Source organism: Odontesthes bonariensis, chromosome 3 (assembly GCF_027942865.1).
Source record: "Odontesthes bonariensis isolate fOdoBon6 chromosome 3, fOdoBon6.hap1, whole genome shotgun sequence".
Classification (NCBI taxonomy): domain Eukaryota; kingdom Metazoa; phylum Chordata; class Actinopteri; order Atheriniformes; family Atherinopsidae; genus Odontesthes; species Odontesthes bonariensis.
Genome location: NC_134508.1, coordinates 9,266,120 through 9,286,420, shown reverse-complemented (window position 1 = coordinate 9,286,420; position 20,301 = coordinate 9,266,120). Strand labels below are relative to the sequence as shown.

Here is a 20,301-nt window from a genome sequence, read left to right as displayed (position 1 = left end):
ACCCTCATCCCTGATAGGGGACATTTTTGTCCACTTGGGGTGTACTTTCTCCTCTTAATTTCACACTAGAAATAGTGATACTCATCATATTTGGTCCAGTTGTGCATTTTTGACTATTTTTTTTCGAATTTCAAACACACATCATATACAAGGCAATTTTTCATTGTGTAGAAAAAAAACTCCTTAATTTCTGAAAAGAGAATTTTTTGTCCCCTTTTAAAACAATCTAAAAATAGCATATTAATATTTTTTTCCTTTTTTTTTTTTTTTTTTTCATAAATCTTTCATTCCACTTCAGTCATGATCATAACTACCAAGTTTTCAATTATTTAAAAAAAATATCCCTTTAGATGCCAATTTGAACTTTTTAGCCCACATTTTAAGCCTTTAGGTGCCAGTATTTTCAAAATATGGATAATTATGGTCTGGAATATGTCAATGATTAGCAACAACATTGATTTTGAGGGATTTTAATTTTTTTTGTTATGCCTAATTTAAAAAAAAAAAAAAAAAAAAGTAAATAACTCCTTAATTTCTGAAAAGGGACATTTTTGTTGATATTTTTTTCCACTTTTTTTTCATAAATCTTTTCTTCCACTTCAGTTCTGATCGTAACCACCAAGTTTTCAATTATTTTCAAAAAATGAACCCTTTAAATACTAGTGTATATGAGGTAAACACCAATTTCTGTTAAAAAACACACAAAACCAGCTGTATTTTCAATGTATGCAATGCAAAGTGAAATATTCTATGGGGGATTATTAGGTCTGGGATATGTCATTGATGAGCTACAACATCAGTTTTTGCAGCTTTTTACTTTTTCTGCAATGGCAGATTACAGAAACGGCTAATTAACTTGTTTCTGAGGGTTGTAGAAAATGAAGCTGCATCACTGTGCTTCCTCCACTCTTCCATCCCTGCAGGCTCCGTGGGACAGTACAGATCACACCAGCCCGGCCGAGCACATGTTCAACGAATCCGATCCGATCCTGGGTCCCTCGACCCTGGAGGCCGGCTTCCTGGAGGAGGAGGACGAAGAAGGTCAGCGGGGAGACAGAGCAGGCGAGGAAGGTGGGACTCTGGAGGAGTGTTTGGGCCTCCCACCATCATCCCCTCCATCGCACCCTTCGACAGGAGACCCCGTTGAACCGCTGTCCTCCAGCTACATGCTCTTTAAGGTTGGTTCTGACATCCTGTGCTGCCATGGTGACAACGGTCATCCCAACATTCAGAAACCCAGAAGAAGACAGCTGGCATTCACTGCAGCATTTATTATTTCACAATCTGTCAGAAATGGAAAAGAAGCAGAAAAATTGTCCCATGGTGTTTACAAGAACGGACGATGATCCAAAGTAGCTTGAAATCCAGACATCTGGTCACATTTCTGTGTGAATGAACCTCCACTTGAGCTAAAAAGATACTTTTCATTTTGCCACATCTTTCACAGCGTCCCGACTTATGACTTCTCACTAGAGAATAAAGTGAGAAAGTGAGAGTTTTCTTCACTTTTCTAAGGCTGGATCCACCTCATCCCTGCACACATATTAGCATTTGCTGTGTGTGACCTTCAGTAATTATAGGAGGTAGTTAGTAGGAGGAGTTAGGAGTAGTTATAGATCTTCATACCTTGATGCAGTCATTGATTTGTTGCAGAACAAAGCTGTACCGAGTTCAAATCAAATCAAATTTATTTGTATAGCACATTTCATGTACAAAACAATTCAAAGTGCTTCACATAAAATAAAAGCATTGCAGCAGGGAGTGGAAGAAGCATTAAAAATGCATAAAAGAATATAAAGAGAAAAAAATAAAATCATTTAAATGAATTAAAAAGAAGCAAAAGTCCAGATAAGTTCAAAGATATCGTGCAGATTTCATGCACAGACACATGAGAAAAGAAATGTTTTTAACCTGGATTTAAAAATGTCTCCATTTGGTGAAAGTTTAATCTCCACTGGCAGTTTGTTCCACTTGTTTGCAGCATAACAGCTAAATGCTGCTTCTCCATGTTTAGTCTGGACTCTGGACTGGACCAGCTGACCTGAGTCCTTGGATCTAAGAGCTCTGCTGGGTTTATATTCTCTGAACATATCACAGATGTATTTTGGGCCTAAACCGTTCTGGGATTTGTAAACCATTAGCAGGCTTTTAAAATCTATTCTGTGACTGACTGGAAGCCAGAGTAAAGATTTTAAAGCTGCTGTGATGTGTTCAGATCTCTTAGTCCGGGTTAAAACTCCAGCAGCAGCGTTCTGGATGAGCTGCAGATGTTTAATGCTCTTTTTGGGCAGTCCAGTTAAAAGAGCATTACAGTGATGGAGTCTACTGGAGATGAATGCATGGATGAGTTTCTCCTGGTCTTTTTGGGAGAGGAAACCTTTAATTCTGTTGATGTTTCTGAGATGGTAAAAAGCTGCCTTGGTGACAGCTTTGATGTGGCTGCTGAAAGTCAGATCTGAGTCTATCAACACTCCGAGGTTACGAACTTGGTCAGTGATTGTAAGGTCCCGAGTCTCAAGATATTTACCAACGCTGACCCTCTTCTCTTTGCTACCAAACAGAATGATCTCAGTTTTGTCTTCGTTTAATTGTTTAATTGTCTGTGACAGAGACACATAAAGTTGTGTATCGTCTGCGTAACTGTGATAATTGATGTTAAAGTTCTGCAATATCTGACCCAAAGGGAGCATATACAAGTTAAACAGAAGAGGTCCAAGAATTGACCCCTGGGGAACTCCAAAAGTCATGGCCACTCGCTCAGATCAGCAAAATAAAGCAGTAAAACAGTAAAAATAAGAGTGGAAAGAGTTCAGTAAGACCTAACAGAGGGAACTGCTTTTGAATTTAGTTAAATTATGACATGATTCTATCATTATTATGTATATTAAGCAGAACCCCCTACCAAACCCCTTGAATTAAAGTCATTCTTACCTCATCCTACCTTTTTGTTTGGCTTTTTCAGGACATCGGAGTGAACGAGGACGCCAGCGCAGATCAAACAGACCTGTCAGCAAGCCCCCCTCTGCCCTACGTGCCCCCTCCCGCCCTCTCTCTGTCTGACATCACCACTCACGAGCCGCGAGACGGGTTGGGCCACTCCGACGTGTCCGAGAGCCTGACCAATCCCGTGGAGGAAGGAGAGGACCGGGAAGGAAGCGCCGGGTTCGAGTTTGACGAGAAGGTGGAAGAGGAAGTGGAAGACGTCCCGAGAGAGACGCTGGAGCAGCAGGAGGAGGAACGGGAAGAGGAACGCCGCCCACAACGAGGTGCGTCGAGGTTGAAATGTTGCCGGATCTGACCACGGTTTAGCTGCTTTTCAGTTGTGGACTTGATGGTTCTTGTTCCTGACGTTCTACATCTCCACTGCAGAAAGCAACAAGGGGATATTTTGAGTACCTGGTCAAGTTTGGGCTGCAGTTCAGCTTTCTGCCTCAGTCATCTCACAGGCAATCTCTACGATAGGCAGGTTTATCTGTACAGCACAATCCAACAACAACGTGATTCAAAGTGCTTTACAGATACATTAAAACAGTAGAAATAAAAAGCATGATTTAAATTTTAAACAAAAAAGAAAGAAATAAGATAAAATCAGGAGTTAAAATGTGATTAAGTTTTGAAGCTTCAGATTTGGAGCTTTATTCAGATGCAGCTGAAAACAGGTGTGTCTTCAACCTGGACTTAAACACACTGAGTGTTTCAGCTGCTCTGAGGCTTTCTGGGAGTTTGTTCCAGACATGTGGAGCATAGAAGCTGAATGCAGCTTCTCCATGTCTGGTTCTGACTCTGGGAACTGATAGAAGACCGGATCCAGATGAGCTGAGGGGTCTGGAAGGTTCATCCTGGGTCAGGAGGTTTATAGAGCAGCATCAGAACTTTATAGTCTATCCTCTGATGGACAGGCAGCCAGTGTAAAGACCTCTATCTCCACAATAATGAAAGAAATCGTCTATCCCAGGGGCTCTTATGTTCATATCAAAATTTGTGTTTGTGGTTTCTTTTAATGTGCGTGTTCACTTCGTTTGAGTTCAATACGGCAGCGGTCTCCAACCCTTTTTTGCTCCACGGACCGGTTTAATGTCAGACAATATTTTCACGGACCGTTCTTTCAGGTGTGGCGGATAAATACGACAAAATAAAATGATATGACCAACACAGACACTGTGGTATTTAATAAATATAATAATAAACTTGAATCCACTGTGTAAAGTATGTGACTTTATTAGCAGCGTCCTCCTGACATAACATCCTCTCTGCCTCCTAACGCTCGCCGGTCGCTATGGTAACGCTTAAACATGCCTTCAAAAATGCAGCTTTCTTTTCTTAGTGGTCACAGCCTCTTCTTCTGACTCCTCGCTGGGAAGAAGCTTTCCAAACACATCTGTTTTTTACTCATTTTGCTCGGTTCGTGGGTTTAATATCAGCGTCGATGCGTCACGTGACTCGTCAAGAACAGACGGATGTAACGGAGAGAATTCGGTCATTTTTCTAAATGATGTTGCTCTTTGTGGTAACACAGTAAAAAATGCGGCTCTAGAGACGAGAGCTGTGTTCAAAACCGCATACTTCTACTACTCCTGCTAACTTTTTGAGTTAGTATGCGAGTTTGAGTAAGCGAGAAGTTCCCGGATGGATACTAGATTCTCCGAAATGTTGGGTATGCATCATGAGGTTACTACTCGTACTCAAACTACCCAAGATGCAACGTAACGTGACGTCGCCGATCGTCATTTCCTGTCAAAACAGCAGTTTCAAGCTAGCTACAACGAGGGTAGGTTCACTTCCTGTTTTCAAAACAAAAGCACCAATGGTATCGTAATGGCTTTCCCTATGATAAAAGGCAACGGGTATTTTATTTAGTGAAAATAACCGGAAGTGCGTTGCTCACTGCGGCTAGCTTTAGTAGCGCCGAATTCGTGGGAACAAAATTGTAAATAGCCGGTATTTTGTCAGGTTTTCAACACGTTGGGGATCTAAACGACTACTTTCTCGCCTGAAAATGTTTCAAATGTTGCTAAAGTTTACAGAGTTTAGAGCTTAAGCGAAATCAGCTTCAGGCCGGCTGATTTCGGCTCGGGCAGGAGCGAAATGCATTGTGGGTAAACGCTCTGCATACTGTCTGATCGATGAGTATGTAGTATGGAAGTATGTAGTATGCGGTTTCGAACACAGCCTAATGGCGCATTTCCACTAGCTCGGCACGGCTTGGTTTGGTTGGGTTTCCATTACAACCGAGTATCACTTCGTGCCTCCTCGACGTAGGTGGGGTCGTCGTAACAAGGCTGCGCGAAACCGCCGTGACATCATTTACACGGCGCCGAGCAACGTACAAATCCGGACCTCCTCGACCGACCAAGGAGTGGATTTCCTCTGCGAAGCCATCTCGTAGCAGTACAAAATGAAGCAGTAAAATTTGGAGTCTTGTCTTGAGTCTTGTATTTATTTACATTCTAGTCGGCCGTCGCGCGGTTATGACGCTTCCAGTGACGACACTCATCGGCCAATCAGTGGAAGGAAGTCTACCCGGTTGCAGGTACGGCGTGCTAGTGGAAACACGCAATAGCGCGCCGAGCCGAAGCGAGCTAATGGAAACGCGCCATTAGTCTCTGACCGGTTGGCCACCCATCTACATGATGTATCCCATCTACTCCTGCACATTTCAGTTACTCCATCTCAACCTGGAGAACCTTTTCCAGGAACGAGGGGCTTTTGGATTGCCCTTCCTTCGATGCCCTCCGTTTTCACGGCAGGTTCCGGTAGTTGGAACAAAGTTCTGGGAGAGACGTTTAACCCTCCAAAGTGGCCCTTCTGAGGCTAACTTTAGGGCCGGAGCTGTGATCGTTCTGAAGGAGTCCGTCACGTTGGGCTGGAAAGCATCTGCAGTTATAAATAAAAACAAGATGTTAATGAGTTATAGAGCCTCTGATGGCTTCTTGGTCCCGTTTTCTTTAAGTCTTCACTGTGTTTTATCATTCGCCTTTTGATTTAGTTTTTTATGTATGAGAGGTGTAATGAACGATGAGATGGAATTATAAAACATGAGTAAAGAACTTAACGTTTGACTGATTACTCACAATCTTTATTGTTTTTTTGCTCCAAGGTGCAGACCAGAGTTTTGGGGTCTTGAATCCAGCCCCTGAGGTTCCCCAGATGGATGAGAGCGAGCCACAACCAGAGGAGCACCAGAGGAAGGAGGTCTTAAAGCAAGCACCTCACGACCTCCAGCAGAGCTTTGACTGCGCAGGGCAGAACGAGGACTTGCCCCCGGATGTGCACCCTTACCTGGGAAAGCTTGGGCAAGAGGGTAACTTTGTGTGTCCTATGGAGGAGCCCGCCGAGGAGGTGGATGGGCTGATTCTGTATCAGGCGGTGGAGGAGCGGAGCATGGACAACTCTCTCGACACCGAGGCGTTCATGCACAGCGCGGCCGGAGAGTTTGTGCAAATGCAGGAGATTCCGCAGAGTTCCAGAGGGAGCGGTGCAGCGCTGGGGGAAGACCTCGCAGATCAAGTGCATGAGATCTCAGAAGGCCAGGTGGGTGGACGCTCTCAAATCCGGTTTAGGCCCAGAATGCATCTGTGATATGTTCAGAGAATATAAAGCCAGCAGAGCTCTTAGATCCAAGGACTCAGGTCAGCTGGTCCAGTCCAGAGTCCAGACTAAACATGGAGAAGCAGCATTTGGCTGTTATGCTGTAGCCTAGCAAGCCAGACCCGTACAGCAAAAATCTGTACAGGGGTCTAGTGACGCTGGATAGCAGTGTGGGCAGGATAAACTTTGTCTGTTAAGTTGCCTCTGCACTCAATGCCACGCAATAGGATGGCGTAACAACCAATCAGAGCGTCGTCCCACCAACGGAGCAAGCTGGTAAATTAAACTTTTACCGTACCCGGTGAGCAAAACTCCGAAAACATCCTTTTTTTTTTTTTTAAAGAAAAAGTGCAGTTATCTGTTCGTCTCGCAAAGAAAAATGTATTTTTAAATCTTCTAGAGTCGCTGCCAAAGCCAACTCGAAAGACTGTTCGCTGGGCGCAGCCATTGTTTACCTCTCTCTGGAACTACACACTGAAACGTAGCACCTCTGTCGTCGCTAGGTAGCCCGGCCTCCAACCCCGCTCCTCACGATTTGATTGGCCCGATTAAGTTTCGATTTTAAGCCTCGCAAAACGACCACAAGTGACTAGACTAGCCCGGGAGCAAATTCAATTTGTGGTCGCTAGGGGCGTCTAGATTTCTAGGCTAGCAAACAAGTGGAACAAACTGCCAGTGGAGATTAACTTTCACCAAATGGAGACATTTTTTAAATCCAAGTTAAAAACATTTCCTTTCTCATGTGTCTATGCATGAAATCTGCACGATATCTTTGAACTTATGTTAGTTCTAAACCTTTAAAAATCAGCAGGATCAGGCTTCAGAGGGATCCATCCCTGTTTTAGGCTAAAGAAACATTCACACCTCTAATGTATACGCTTCTAAGTCTAAATCAAAGTTTTATCTCAAAAGCAGAAAAGGTTGCCATGGCGATGCAACTTGGTAACGTTCACGTTTCAGTTTACAATTCTGTAGCTTTTTCGTAGGGCTGGGCGAGTTAACTCGTTATTATCGCGCATTAACGCATGTTTGTTGTTGTTTTTTTTATTTAAAAAAATATATTTTTGGGGGGGCTTTTTTGCCGTTAATGGATATGAAAGTTCAGAGAGACAGGAAGCAGGGGGCAGAGAGAGGGGGAACGACATGCAGCACAGGGCTGTCCGATGCGGGACTCGTGAAAAGTGAGGAAAACGCTCACTTTTTCACTTTATTCTCTGGTGAGAAGTCATAAGTCGGGACACTGTGAAAGATGTGGCAAAATGAAAAGTGACTGAAGCATTTTGTAGCTCAAGTGGGGATCATTCACACAGAAATGTGAGCAGATGTCTGGATTTTTAAGCTACTTTGGATGTAGCTCATGCGTCTATGCATGAAATCTGCACAATATCTTTGAACTTATCTGAACTTTATGTATTTTTAATGCTTCTTCCACTCCCTGCTGCAATGCTTTTATTTTATGTAAAGCACTTCGAATTGTTTTGTACATGAAATGTGCTGTACAAATAAATTTGGTTTGATTTGATTTGAAGGATGCTGCCGGGACGCGAGCGTGTGAGGAGACGGCGGTAAGGCCTGAAGCCAGAACCAGTGAGATGGAGCTGGAGAACATGTACCCAGACTTTGCACAGCCTTCCCATCCCTCTGTTTCTGACTCTGAACAATCAAAGTGTGCTGAAATCACCGGAGAAAACGATGGCGCCAAAGCCTCCACAAACCAGGAACACTCGGAGGGTTCGGCCGACGGCGGCAGAGACTTTACCTCGGCTTTACCTTCAAACAGCTCGGACGCAAAGCCGCCCGATCTTAAGTTTTCTCTCCAAGAAAGAGAGAAAATTTCTTTTGAGAGGAAAGCGGAGGAGCTGGCGGTACCGATTAAAGTAGAAGGGACCAAAACGGAGGCCGTGGAGGACGTCTGCCCCGACAGCTCCGAAGTCAAACATTCTCGGTTCTTTTCCTACGCCGTGAAGTCCGAACACCTGGTGACCAAAGCCGAGCAGCTGGAATATCCCGTTAAAGCTCCGTCACTGGAGGAAAAACCCGAAGACCTCAGCCTGCCCATGAAGCCCGAGAACTTGGACGCTAAACCCGAAGTTCTCCAGTTCGTGGCCTACTCGGACGGCAGTGAAGTCAAACCCGACGTCAAGCCTCCTGCTCTCAGATTCACAGCCTTTCCAGACGGCTCGGAGTTTAAGACGGAGATAAAGCCCGAAGGTTTGGGCTTTTCTACGCCCTTTCCCGACGCCATCAAACCCGAAGCCAAGGCTGAGACTCTGGGCTTCGCCACGTACCCCGACAGCTCCGAGATAAAGCCCGAGGTCAAAGCTGAGCTGAAGCAGGAGATGCTGGAGGCAGACAGCACAGTCCTCACCCCGAAGCTGGAGCAGGCAGACGGGCTGGTGGACTCCTCAGAGAGTCTGGTGGTGAAAGGCCGAGTGAAGGAGGAGAGGCCGAGCACGCCAGGTAGGAACACCGTCCCACCTGTGGAGGATGGCCGACTCCCAGGCTCAGAGACTGATGTACTTCTGTGTGTTTTCTCTGTAGGGCCTGTGGTGGAAGGATACGCCGGCAGCCCCAGGTTTGCAGCTCCCATTTCTATGTGCGAGATTCCTGACGGCCTTCACGACACCAGAGAGCCAACCATCGCTCAGCTGTTACAGGAAAAGGCTCTTTACTCCTTCTCCGAGTGGCCGAAGGTACGGCGGACGTTTCCCGATTGTTCCCAGAATTCATTTTAGAAGAAACAAACAAATTCCTTCTCAGCGTAGTAGTTCCAGTCTAAAATATCACTTAAAGGCAAAACACACAACTGATAGCAGCAAGTCATTCAAGGAAACAGACAGTGGAGCGAGGCTTCTACATAAAAACTACAGAAAGATGCTGATGTTAAAAGTGTTTGCACATTTAATTAATTAATTTGCACGATTAATCGTGATTAATCAGGGAAATCATGTGATTAATTAGATTAAAGCTACGGTCGGCAACTTTTTTTTAGTCATATTAGCTTTAACTGTCATGGGATTCTGGAAGTAGAATATTAAATAGGCTGTTTAGGAAAAATAACGAAATCTGTAGCTCCCTCTGAAGCCTGTAATCATGCTTGCAAAAACCGAGCGCTCCCGGCTGTTTTTAACCAATCAAGTTAGGGTGGAGGAATCCTACCTGTCAATCACAGCTTGTGCACACGCTGCTGAGCGTGAGTCTGCCCCAGCTTGTGTGCGCTCACACTGGTGTGAACTCACATGCACAACCTCGTCCACAGAGGGGGAGGGGTTTGGGGGGGCGATTCGGAGCTTCTTAGAGGTTGGGGGAGGGACCTGAGAGTTGTATCAGTTCGAATTTTCCGACTTTAGACCCAGAATTTTGAAAACCTGCCGACGGCAGCTTTAAAAAAAAATTGTAATCGTTCCCCAGCCCTACTTTTTCTTCTTTCTAAATCATGTTTTAAAATCATTAACAAAGTTTACGGATATTTTACAAAAGGTAAACTTCAGTCTAAATGGGTCAAACGAAGCTTGCTTCCTTGTTTATCTTCATGTTAATCATATAAATGTCCCCCAATGCAGGACCGAGTCATCATCAACCGCCTGGACAGCATCTGCCACGCTATCCTGAAGGGAAAGTGGCCTTCGTCGAGCGAGCAGTATGACTCACCGGGATCCCTGTCCGCCAACTCCTGCCTGGCGAACAGCTTAGCCCAGCAGCACCAACACCGAGCGGGTTACCTCCCCACCACGGCCTCCGGCTCCGTGCCGGGCCAGGCCAGAGTCCAGCAGGCCGGTCCTGGACTGGGCTTTTCCATCCCTCCCCCTCTCACGAGACTACCCAAGGTGAGAAGAGCCTCCCCCAACTTTTTCTTGCACGTGTGAATGTATCGATCACCTGTCTACATTTATCTGTCTCTCATGCCATGGTTCACACCGGGGGCGTCCAGCTTCCTTCCAGCGCCGTGCAGACGGTTTAAACTGAATGATCTCAACTTAAGAATCTAAGAATTTAGCTCAAATAATCCCAACAGAAACTGGACAACTAAAACATGCATGAAGATAAATAATGCAGCGAAAGCCTGTAAACATGTCAAAATGTTTCATAGCAGCAGCTTAAATCATGAAACTTCAGGTTGGTAGCACTGGACGCCTCTTGTCCACAACACTGCTTTGTTGCTTATCTGTAAAGTTTCTCGTCTGTACTGTGAACTGCTGATGTTATATATGTGGATATTAGACTTGGGCGTACAATCAAATCATAGAAATACAAAATAAAAATATCTACTAGTACTAGTACTAAATAGTACTATCTACTACAAAATTATCGCGTCAACTCGTTAATTATTTAACGCCGATGAATATTTGATCGAGCATTAACGCAGGTTTTATTATTTATTTTATTATTATAAAAGTCTGTCGCTCACAGGCTTTTATTTTGTAAAAGTCTGCTGCTGTCTGTTGCTGAACCGGAAAAGAAAGTAATCGACCAAACATGGAGAAGGGTACGGAACTTTTACTCGGCCATTTTCATTTTAAAGTTCTTCCAGACGGCGGAGTCGACAGAACCAAAGTCATCTGTAAACTCTGCCAAGTTGAATTGTCTTCTCAGCGTAGTAGTTCCAGTCTAAAATATCACTTAAAGGCAAAACACACAACTGATAGCAGCAAGTCATTCAAGGAAACAGACAGTGGAGCGAGGCTTCTACATAAAAACTACAGAAAGATGCTGATGTTAAAAGTGTGTTTGCACAACAAATGTTATGGCACTTTCATTCATATGGCAGCACATTTAAAATAAAACTAAATGCTAAAAGCTATACACTACTATTGAATTCATTTTTTGATTTTGAGTAGAAATGCGATTAATCGTGATTAATCAGGGAAATCATGTGATTAATTAGATTAAAATTTTTAATCATTGCCCAGCCCTATAAAACAAGCTTAGATGTGTATATTTAAACAAAAATTATTAATTTACACTAGGCCGCCTGCTTGATATGGGAACAAATTTTTTTTTTGTGATATCGATATATATCGGGTCCATAACTTGTAGCGTCCACTTGAACCCCTTATTTCCCACTCTGCTTATTGGCAGCAGGTCTTTAGCAACACAATAAGCTGCATTTGTCTCTCAGACTTTGTGTCACACAGCGCTGGATAAATCAGACTCTGAGGTCTTCTGCTGCTGCTGCACAGGCGCTGTTATCAGGGGAAGATGTGTTGGTAACAGTTTGCATTCTCCGTGCTCAAACGGCTGGCGCTGTTTCAGGTGATGAAACAGATCAGCGGTGTTCCCCATCTTTAAAAAAACAAACAAAATACCTCCACAACACCGAACTGTTGGTGCCCTTCTTATCAACAATGTGATCAACGATGTCATCCCTGACGCCTTGGGGTGCGTCTTCCGTTTTCTGTTTTTATACGGCTGCAGCAGCACAAACAAACACGCCACGGCCAGCTGCTGGCATGGCTCTATTTGCGTCGCATCAGTCCCTTTCAAGGTCCCGACTCATGTGCGAATGCAAAAGGAAACAGTTCCCCTGGGGAAGGGCAGTTATCAGAACGGCTCCGTCCGAATGCGGCGATTCTGTATGAATAATTTCCATCTGATATTAACATTTAGTTGACGAGGACTGCGGGCTCAGAGGCGGGCTCAGAGGGAAAAATCCCAAAACTGTCTCAAAAACTTTCTCGTACATGATACGAATGTACGGTGAAAATTATCCCTAACCTTTGGTAATGCTTTAAAACATGGTTTAAAAGCTGGTTCGCTTGTTACCAGGTTGCATCGCCATGGCGACCATTTCTGGTTTTGAGCTAAGACTGTGATTTAGACTTAGAAGCGTATACATTAGATGTTTCTTTAGCCTAAAACAGGGATGGATCCCACTGAAGCCTGATCCTGCAGACTTTTAAAGGTTTAGAACTAACATTTATGGCTTTATTAATCGAAATCATCACTGAAATATGACAGATTTTTTTAAAGATGTATTCAAATCATTTGACCGCTAAAAACATTTTCTTCAGCATCATAGAGGCTGAATGATAAAAGAAAATTAACTTATACAACAGAATTCAGCCTTCTGACCTATTTGAGTCATGTTTCTTTGTGTTAAATCTGACGGAATAATCCCGAAACTGTCTCAAAAACTTCCAGACTACCTGTAAGAAGGGCGGAGTTATCCTCAGACAACCAATCGGAATCGAATTCTAACAAATAGATCAAGACTTTTAAAGGTTTAGAACTAACATTTATGGCTTTATTAATCAAAATCATTGGCGTGTACGGTGAAAAATATCTCTAAACCTCGGTAATAATTTAAAACATGATGTAGAAGGAAGGAAAAAGCTACAGAATTGTAAAAAATGTCTGATCTGACGGGTTAATCCTGAAGTAGCTTCCAGAGACGACGGCTAAAGCTCCTAAAATCTTAACCCTTTTTAAACTCGACCCGGGTCTCGTTGGCAGCTGCCACTGTGTTGTCTTTGTCCATGTGTATGTTTAACAGAAGCCATCATCTCTCTCCCATTCTTGTCTACCTCTCACCCACCCTGTCCACCCTCACAGTACATGCCGCGGGGCGGCGCCTGCGGGCGCGGAGCGTGGCGCCTCACCTCCTTGCCTCTCTTACAGGAGAGGCTGGTGGCTCCTCCCTTCCTCCCCGAGCTCAAACGAGCGGGAGGCCGCCGGTCTTTTGACTACGAAGCGGCCGCTGCCGCAGCTGCAAAGATTTTAGCCGGGAAGCCCGCGCACGGCGCCGCCGAGAAGGCGCCGGTGGTGGCTCCGCCCTCTCACCGCTCGGGACCCATGCTGATGAACGGCTGGCAGGAAGCAGCCATCGATCTGACCAAGTCTTCGGGAGAAATAAGCACCACCAGCGGCGTTGGGTCGAGCGAAGCCGGGGGCGGCCACAAGCTGCCGCCGCCGCCCATCACGGCGCCGCTGTCGGGCTCGGTGGGCATCGACATGTCGGGAATCCTGCAGGCCGGACTCATCCATCCGGTCACCGGACAGATAGTTAACGGCAGCCTGAGGGGGGATGACTCCCTGAGGAGGAGGAGAGGCAGGAGGAGAAATGTGGAGGCTCTGTACTCCGAGTTCACCAAGAGCCGAGGACTTCACCTCTCTGAGACTCAGGTGGGTAGAGAGGGTCCGAGAGGGCGGAGCCTCAGACCAAAGTAACGGTTCGGGAGGTAAATCTTTCATTTCCAAGCATTCAAACGTCTGTGTCTGTCTGTCTGTCTGCAGGGCCGCCTGGAGGTCATCAGCCACTCCTCCGTCTCCTCCTCCACCTCCTCGCCGTCGCCCTCTCCGTCTGAGCGGCCCGCCGGGCCCCCCACGCCGTCCTCCTCCTCCACGACTCCCACCCCCACCCAGACGCCCCCTCAGCCGGAGATCGTGGCCGTGGACAGAGAGGCTGCCAGCAAGGGTCTGATCGAGTGGCTGAGGCAGAATCCGGGCTACAGCATGGACCTGCCCACGTTCGCTCACGTACGTCTGACGGCTTTAAACTCATTCTGACAGCTTTCAGCAGTGAAATTCAACCTTTTCTGACCTGGTTTACTGTTGCTTCTTGCCGTTTTACGTGCACGCTAATGCTCGTGCCCCCCCTGAACACGGAGCATCTGCAGGGGTGTTCCAGGCTGCAGGTCGGTGTTTAGAGATGAGTGTGTTCTACTTATTATTAAGGTATTCTATAACAAACTAGAAAATTTCTGAAGAAATTTTGATGGGTGCCAATCTACTGCCCGCCCTATAAAAACAAAAAAAGGTTTAGTTGAAGTTGAGTCTCCTGTTACACATAAACTTTGAATGAGGTCTCTGTGATGTCGTATGGAGTTATGAGGCCTCCAAAACAGGGCTTTTTTTTTTTTTGTCATTTTTGGTTCGTTAAGTGCTTTTCAATCGATTTTCCCATTGAATGTGAGGCCCAAAATTCCTAAGACAGGTCTGATGAAGACAGTTATGTCATTTTTATCAAGGTAATATTTGAAAATGGCCTCGGTAAGTGCTTTTCAATACATTTTCCCATTGCATTGTGGGTATTTTCAAACTTCCCCTCACTATTAGTTTAAAGGAGAAATGCAGATCAGATTAATAACATTAAGCTGTTATAACAGGGCATCCATCTTAGCTATGCCCTCATAAGCAGTCTTAGAACAGAGCAGGCTCCTAATGCGTCGCTATGGAGACCTGGGGGTCGTCAAACTGGCATATGTGAGACACACTATGGCTTAAAATTAGACAAATTTTGACTGCACTACAGCTTTTACTGTGACTACACAGTAAAAGCTGTATCCGAATAATTTTTTTAACCATGAGCGCCCCAAGAGATAGCAGAAGCCAGTGGTGTAATTTTCATTTGGCTACTATGTGTGGCTCGTTTTTAATGGCAGTTTTAAAATCATTTTTCACCTGAATTTTATGATTTTTAGGCGTTTTATAATGGAAATGGAGAGGCGACCTCTGGGCTCAGAGGCAATTTGTAAGAAATATGTGTGGCAGAGCACAATGAGTGTGACTTTGTGTGAAAGAGGACAAAAATGCCTAGGTTTTGAAGTCAAATTTGTCCAAATTGGGCAGATATTTCAGACATGAGAGACATTTGTTTGAGGAATTGGTGCAGTCTCGAATTTAGAGTGAGCAGTAGAGTTGGAGAGACACCTGAGCTGAGATGTCGTCTCCCTAAAACGTAAACTGCCGTTGTGTCAAGGCTGTATAATATATATGCAAACCCTTTGATTCAGATAAAGCTGAGAGTCTCCTGTCACATATAAAGTTTGAATGAGGTCTGGATTCTGCTTTATGGCTGAGTTATAAGGCTTCTAAAATAGGCCATTTTGGCGCTCGTTGAGCTATTTTTTTAATTTCCAATGCATTTTCCCATCCGCAATTTTCCGACTTTTTCCCATTTTGCCGGAATTTCTTTTGACTAATGAGAACCAAAAGTCATTGCACACCATTCCCGATCGATGCGCACGCAGCGGTGTGCTTTTTATGTCGGTCGGACCATCGCTGCCAGACTAGTAGCGAACCGAACTTTAGGGCGGAAATGGAAAAATAAGAGTCTGGCAACAGAGTAATATGTGTGTCTAATGCCTTTGGCATTGGCACCCATAATTATACCTTAAAATGTAGGGAAAATTGTACTCTTTCAGCCAATGTAACTACTAAAGAGCTCACATTGACAGAATTTCAGCTATGAGCCTTTAAACAAGAACAATCTCTCAAATTCTGACGAATTCTCTCACCAACTCCAATGTTAAGTTTGGTAGTACTCAAAACACAGCTTCAAGTGTGTTCAACCTGCTGCCATTTAAAAAATATTTCACTCAATTGATATAAAAACTACATTGCCGCCTTCCTAAACATTACAAACATTCCTATCACTGTGAGGGCATCCATCTCTTCCACTCCTCTGCTTCATATTACACTGCAGCCATTTTAACTAGTACTCACTTGACTTCTGCTAAATTTTCACTATTTTCAGCTTTTTTAGCATGGTCAGCCAACCCCATTCAGCTCATAAGCATTCTCACAGCTGTTTCGCAGGAACAGCTCTTTCTAGTTTACTTTAAAAGTGCGGGCTACAGCCCTTTGTTGTGATTTGTAGAGTTTTTGCATAATTTTGCTTAATCGTATCCATCGTTTTTCTGTAAAAAGCTGGTTTAAACAAGCAGAAATGCTGTGTACCTGCAGACTGAAGTGACTTGCACTTTGACGACCTTCCATTACCATTATCACGATGGATTTACATGCTGCAGCATCACTGTGCAGCCTTCCCCTCAGGGTTAAATAGATATATGGGGGTACAAAAATATAAATCTTATAGAAACTCTCCCCCCACTTCAAGATGAAGTCCAGTTCATGGTACAAAAAATATATTTACACAAAGAATACACAAGATATTTTCAGAAAAATGTCCTCTGGAGCAGGAGTCTCGTTTTAGGAGCAAATTTAAAGCTCCAACTCCCTTAAATTTAAGAGTAGAAACGTTGTTTCTGCTTAACAGTTGCATTAATCAGCGCATTAAGCCAGTCATTCACGTGGTTATTTTGTCATTTACTCGTCATCTTTTACTGCTACATGCAGCGCATCTATTCATTGCCAGTTGGGTCAGTCTGCCACCTGAGCAGCTTCTGCTGTAACATTTAACGATGTTTTAGACCCTTTTTCCTGAAAACACACCAGGCAGAAAGTATCAGAAACTTCAGGCTCTCAGACAGACGAGCTCACACTGACACTTTTAGGGCTGAGCAATTTTATCGATACTGCGATATATATCAATATTTTGTTTCCCGATTATTAAAGTATTGATTTATTTTATTTACTTATTTTTAAATTTATTTATTATTTAAACATTATTGAAAAGTCAGATGTTACAATTACAGAAAACACAGAACATTAATATAATACAATACAATGCCAGGGGGGGGTCACATGAGGCGCCTTCCCACTGTAGGAACCTTTGGCAGTTCCTGTAACCTTTTCAGGAACGGGGCCGTTTTTTCCCACATTCGCACATACAGGAACTCTGGACCACGGCCCTCGGTTGAATCAAATTTGATGATAAGTTTTTAACTGTTTTTTTAACTTCTGCCTCTCCATCCTCCCCTGCTGCTGCAGTCTGGAGCCGGGCTGCTGCATGGCTTTGTGGAGCGTCCCAAACAGAGAAGACATCGCTGCAAAGATCCCACCAAACTGGACGTAAACTCTCTGACGGGGGAGGAGAGGGTCCCCGTGGTGCACCGAGGCACCGGGCGCCGGGTGAGTAACTCACACACAGGCTGTGTTCCAAACCGCCTACTACATACTGCATACTACATACTGCATACTCATCAATCAGACAGTATGCAGAGCGTTTACCCACAATGCATTTCGCTCCTGCCCGAGCCGAAATCAGCCGGCCTGAAGCTGATTTCTCTTAAGCTCTAAACTCTGTAAACTTTAGCAACATTTGAAACATTTTCAGGCGAGAAAGTATTCGTTTAGATCCCCAACGTGTTGAAAACCTGACAAAATACCGGCTGTTTACCATTTTGTTCTGACGAATTCGGCGCTACTAAAGCTAGCCGCAGTGAGCAACGCACTTCCGGTTATTTTCACAAAATAAAATACCCGTTGCCTTTTATCATAGGGAAAGCCATTACGATACAATTGGTGCTTTTGTTTTGAAAACAGGAAGTGAACCTACCCTCGTTGTAGCTAGCTTGAAACTGCCGTTTTGACAGGAAATGACGATCGGCGACGTCACGTTACATTGCATCTTGGGTAGTTTGAGTATGAGTAGTGACCTCATGATGCATACCCAACATTTCGGAGAATCTAGTATGCATCCGGGAACTTCTCGCTTACTCAAACTCGCATACTAACTCAAAAAGTTAGTAGGAGTAGTAGGAGAAGTGTGCGGTTTCGAACACAGCCTAGGTGATGCCTGCATCTCTGCACAGATCAGCTTCTTTCTGCTTCTTCTCACTGATGTTACATCTGACTTCCTTCCCCTGCAGCTCGGCGGTGCCATGGCCCCCGCCATAAAGGAGCTTTCCAGGTGGCTGGACGCCAACTCGGAGTATTACGTGGCGCCGGACTGGGCCGACGTGGTCAAACACTCGGTGGGTGTGGCGCACTCTGGCGGTGGATAGTTTTCAGGCGTGTGATCTCACGGCTTCCTGTCCTCCTCCTGCAGGGTTTCCTCCCCGAGGCGAAGTTCTCTCGGATCCTGACGGAGCCGGTCAACAGAGACGCCGGCTCCCGTCGCCGCGGACGCCGGCCCCGCAGCGAGATGCCCAAGCCCCTCCTCTCCGTCTCGGACTCCTCCTCGCCGGGCCTCGGGCCGCCACTCTACATGAACGGCGGTTTGATCGGCAGCATGGACTCCATGGTGGCCATGCAGAACCTCCGCGGAGGCATTCCCGGGATCCCCATCTCCGGGATAATGGCGGCCGGATTCCCGCACGGCTTCTCCGCCGGAGCCGCCGGATCGTCATCAGAAGACGCCAAGAACGGGCTGAGCATGTTACCCATGATGCTGCACGGCATCCCGCACCCCCACGGGGCGGGACTCCCGCAGCACGCCCTGTTCAGCGTCGGCACGATGATGGCGCATGCAGCGCCGCCGCCGCCTCACCCCGGCTCCTCCTCCTCCTCCACGCCATCCTCTTCCTCTCTTTCAGTGTCTGCTGCGAAGGTCACCACGACAACGGCGCCGTCTGCCTCAGACACAGCCAGCCCGTCCTCGACGACGCCCGCCGATAGCGAGGGCGGCTCCTCCGCCACTCCGGGGGGGGAAAAGGAGAAAGGAGCGGCTGAGGGCGCCAAACAACCAGCAGGGGCGGAGCCGGCGGCGGCCGTCATCACCTCCACCAGCAGGGCGCATCTCAGCTCGGCGCATCTCGGCGCCGGCAGCCATCTTACCTTCAACCCCTTCCTGATCCCAGGTATGTCCCACGGCCTGCTGTACCCGCACATGTTCCTGCCGCACGGCGGCATCATGGCGCTGCCCGCCATGCCCCCCGGCGCGGTGGACGGCGCCCAGGGGAGCCCCAAGAGGAGGAGGAAGAGAGCGCGGGAGGACGGGGAGAAAGAGGAGGAGCGGGAGAAGGCGGCCACGGGAGACGTGGAGGAAAGTACAGTCGTGGTCAGCAGTGCGTCCCACCCGGCCGCCGCCTCCTCGCCGTCCGCCGCCGCCTCTACCTCAGCTTCAGAGCCGGGCGCCGCTCCGCCCGAAGAGGCTCCGACCGGGCGGGGAAACGCCGAGGACGGCCCCTCAGAACCGCAGGAACCGGACTCCAATAACCACACCGACGGAGCAGCGGCGGTGGCGGAGGAGAGCGAGGACAGGCTGGAGGAGACGGGAGCGGAGGCGGAGCAGCTGAACGCGGCGGAGCAGAGACAGGCGGAGCGAGAGGAGGCGTAGAGGACGCCGAGGACGCCGCCGAGGACGCCGCCGAGGCCCCGAGAGACGGAGCGCTTCCCGTCCTCTCCTCCCCGTCTCTCCCGGCGCCGCAACCGTGTAAAGTTTGTGCTGAGTCTGTCAGTCGATGTCCACGTAAAGACTTTTATTATGACTCATGATGATTATTATATCCGGCTTGTTTATATACCGACACCCCGCCCCGCCCTCTCCACTCCATCGTAAACAACAATAACAAAAAAACAAGCAAAAAACTAGTGTTAAAAAGATCTTCTCTGTCTTCTTCCCCTTCATTCTGCATCGAGACTGAGTCGGGAGCGACAGCAGGGGGGACACACGTGCTCGCCACGGCGGCCATTTTGAATCGGTTTAAAGCATCAGAGCGATGCAGGACGGCGTGGAGCTCTGGTTTCCGCCGCGTTTTGCATGGACACGAGCATGATGGGAAGGTGGTTTTCTAAAAAAAAAAAAGAGAAAAGTGGCTCTGAATCACCGAGAAGCCCGAAGCAGGAGCGGCGGCGCTTTGCGTGCGGCGTGTTTCTCCTCGCACACACTCCACGAAAACTAAAAACTGTATTTGTGCAATGTTTGAAACCTGCTGGCCAGATTAATTTGGAAGAAGCGGCGCTCCCAGACGTGCGTGACACTAAAAACACAAGGCGGGGGAAACGACTCATGAATCCTCGACAGAAACAAGTGCATTTAAACGTGCAGCCGAATTACAATTAAAGCTGAAAGGCGTCACACTACTAAGGTTGTCTCTTAAATTTAAAGATTTTGATGCTTTCATCCACTCTTTTTTTTTTTTTTTTTTT

General features: G+C 46.3%; 1 protein-coding gene across 4 annotated transcripts in view; it reads left to right on the top strand.

Moving 5' to 3' along the window:
• The window catches only part of chd6 (chromodomain helicase DNA binding protein 6), a 132,013-nt gene extending 111,712 nt beyond the window's left edge, over nucleotides 1–20,301 (top strand). For 3 of the 4 annotated variants that reach the window (XM_075460196.1, XM_075460197.1, XM_075460194.1), the window contains exons 36-46: nucleotides 924–1,178; nucleotides 2,963–3,266; nucleotides 6,098–6,531; nucleotides 8,118–9,048; nucleotides 9,130–9,281; nucleotides 10,152–10,415; nucleotides 13,141–13,710; nucleotides 13,822–14,064; nucleotides 17,200–17,340; nucleotides 18,081–18,185; nucleotides 18,260–20,301. In XM_075460196.1, the coding sequence (XP_075316311.1) occupies nucleotides 924–1,178; nucleotides 2,963–3,266; nucleotides 6,098–6,531; nucleotides 8,118–9,048; nucleotides 9,130–9,281; nucleotides 10,152–10,415; nucleotides 13,141–13,710; nucleotides 13,822–14,064; nucleotides 17,200–17,340; nucleotides 18,081–18,185; nucleotides 18,260–19,489 (4,629 nt within the window). In that variant the 3' untranslated portion in view covers nucleotides 19,490–20,301. The remainder of the gene's footprint in view (nucleotides 1–923; nucleotides 1,179–2,962; nucleotides 3,267–6,097; nucleotides 6,532–8,117; nucleotides 9,049–9,129; nucleotides 9,282–10,151; nucleotides 10,416–13,140; nucleotides 13,711–13,821; nucleotides 14,065–17,199; nucleotides 17,341–18,080; nucleotides 18,186–18,259) is intronic. The other variant, XM_075460198.1, reaches the window with a different exon arrangement.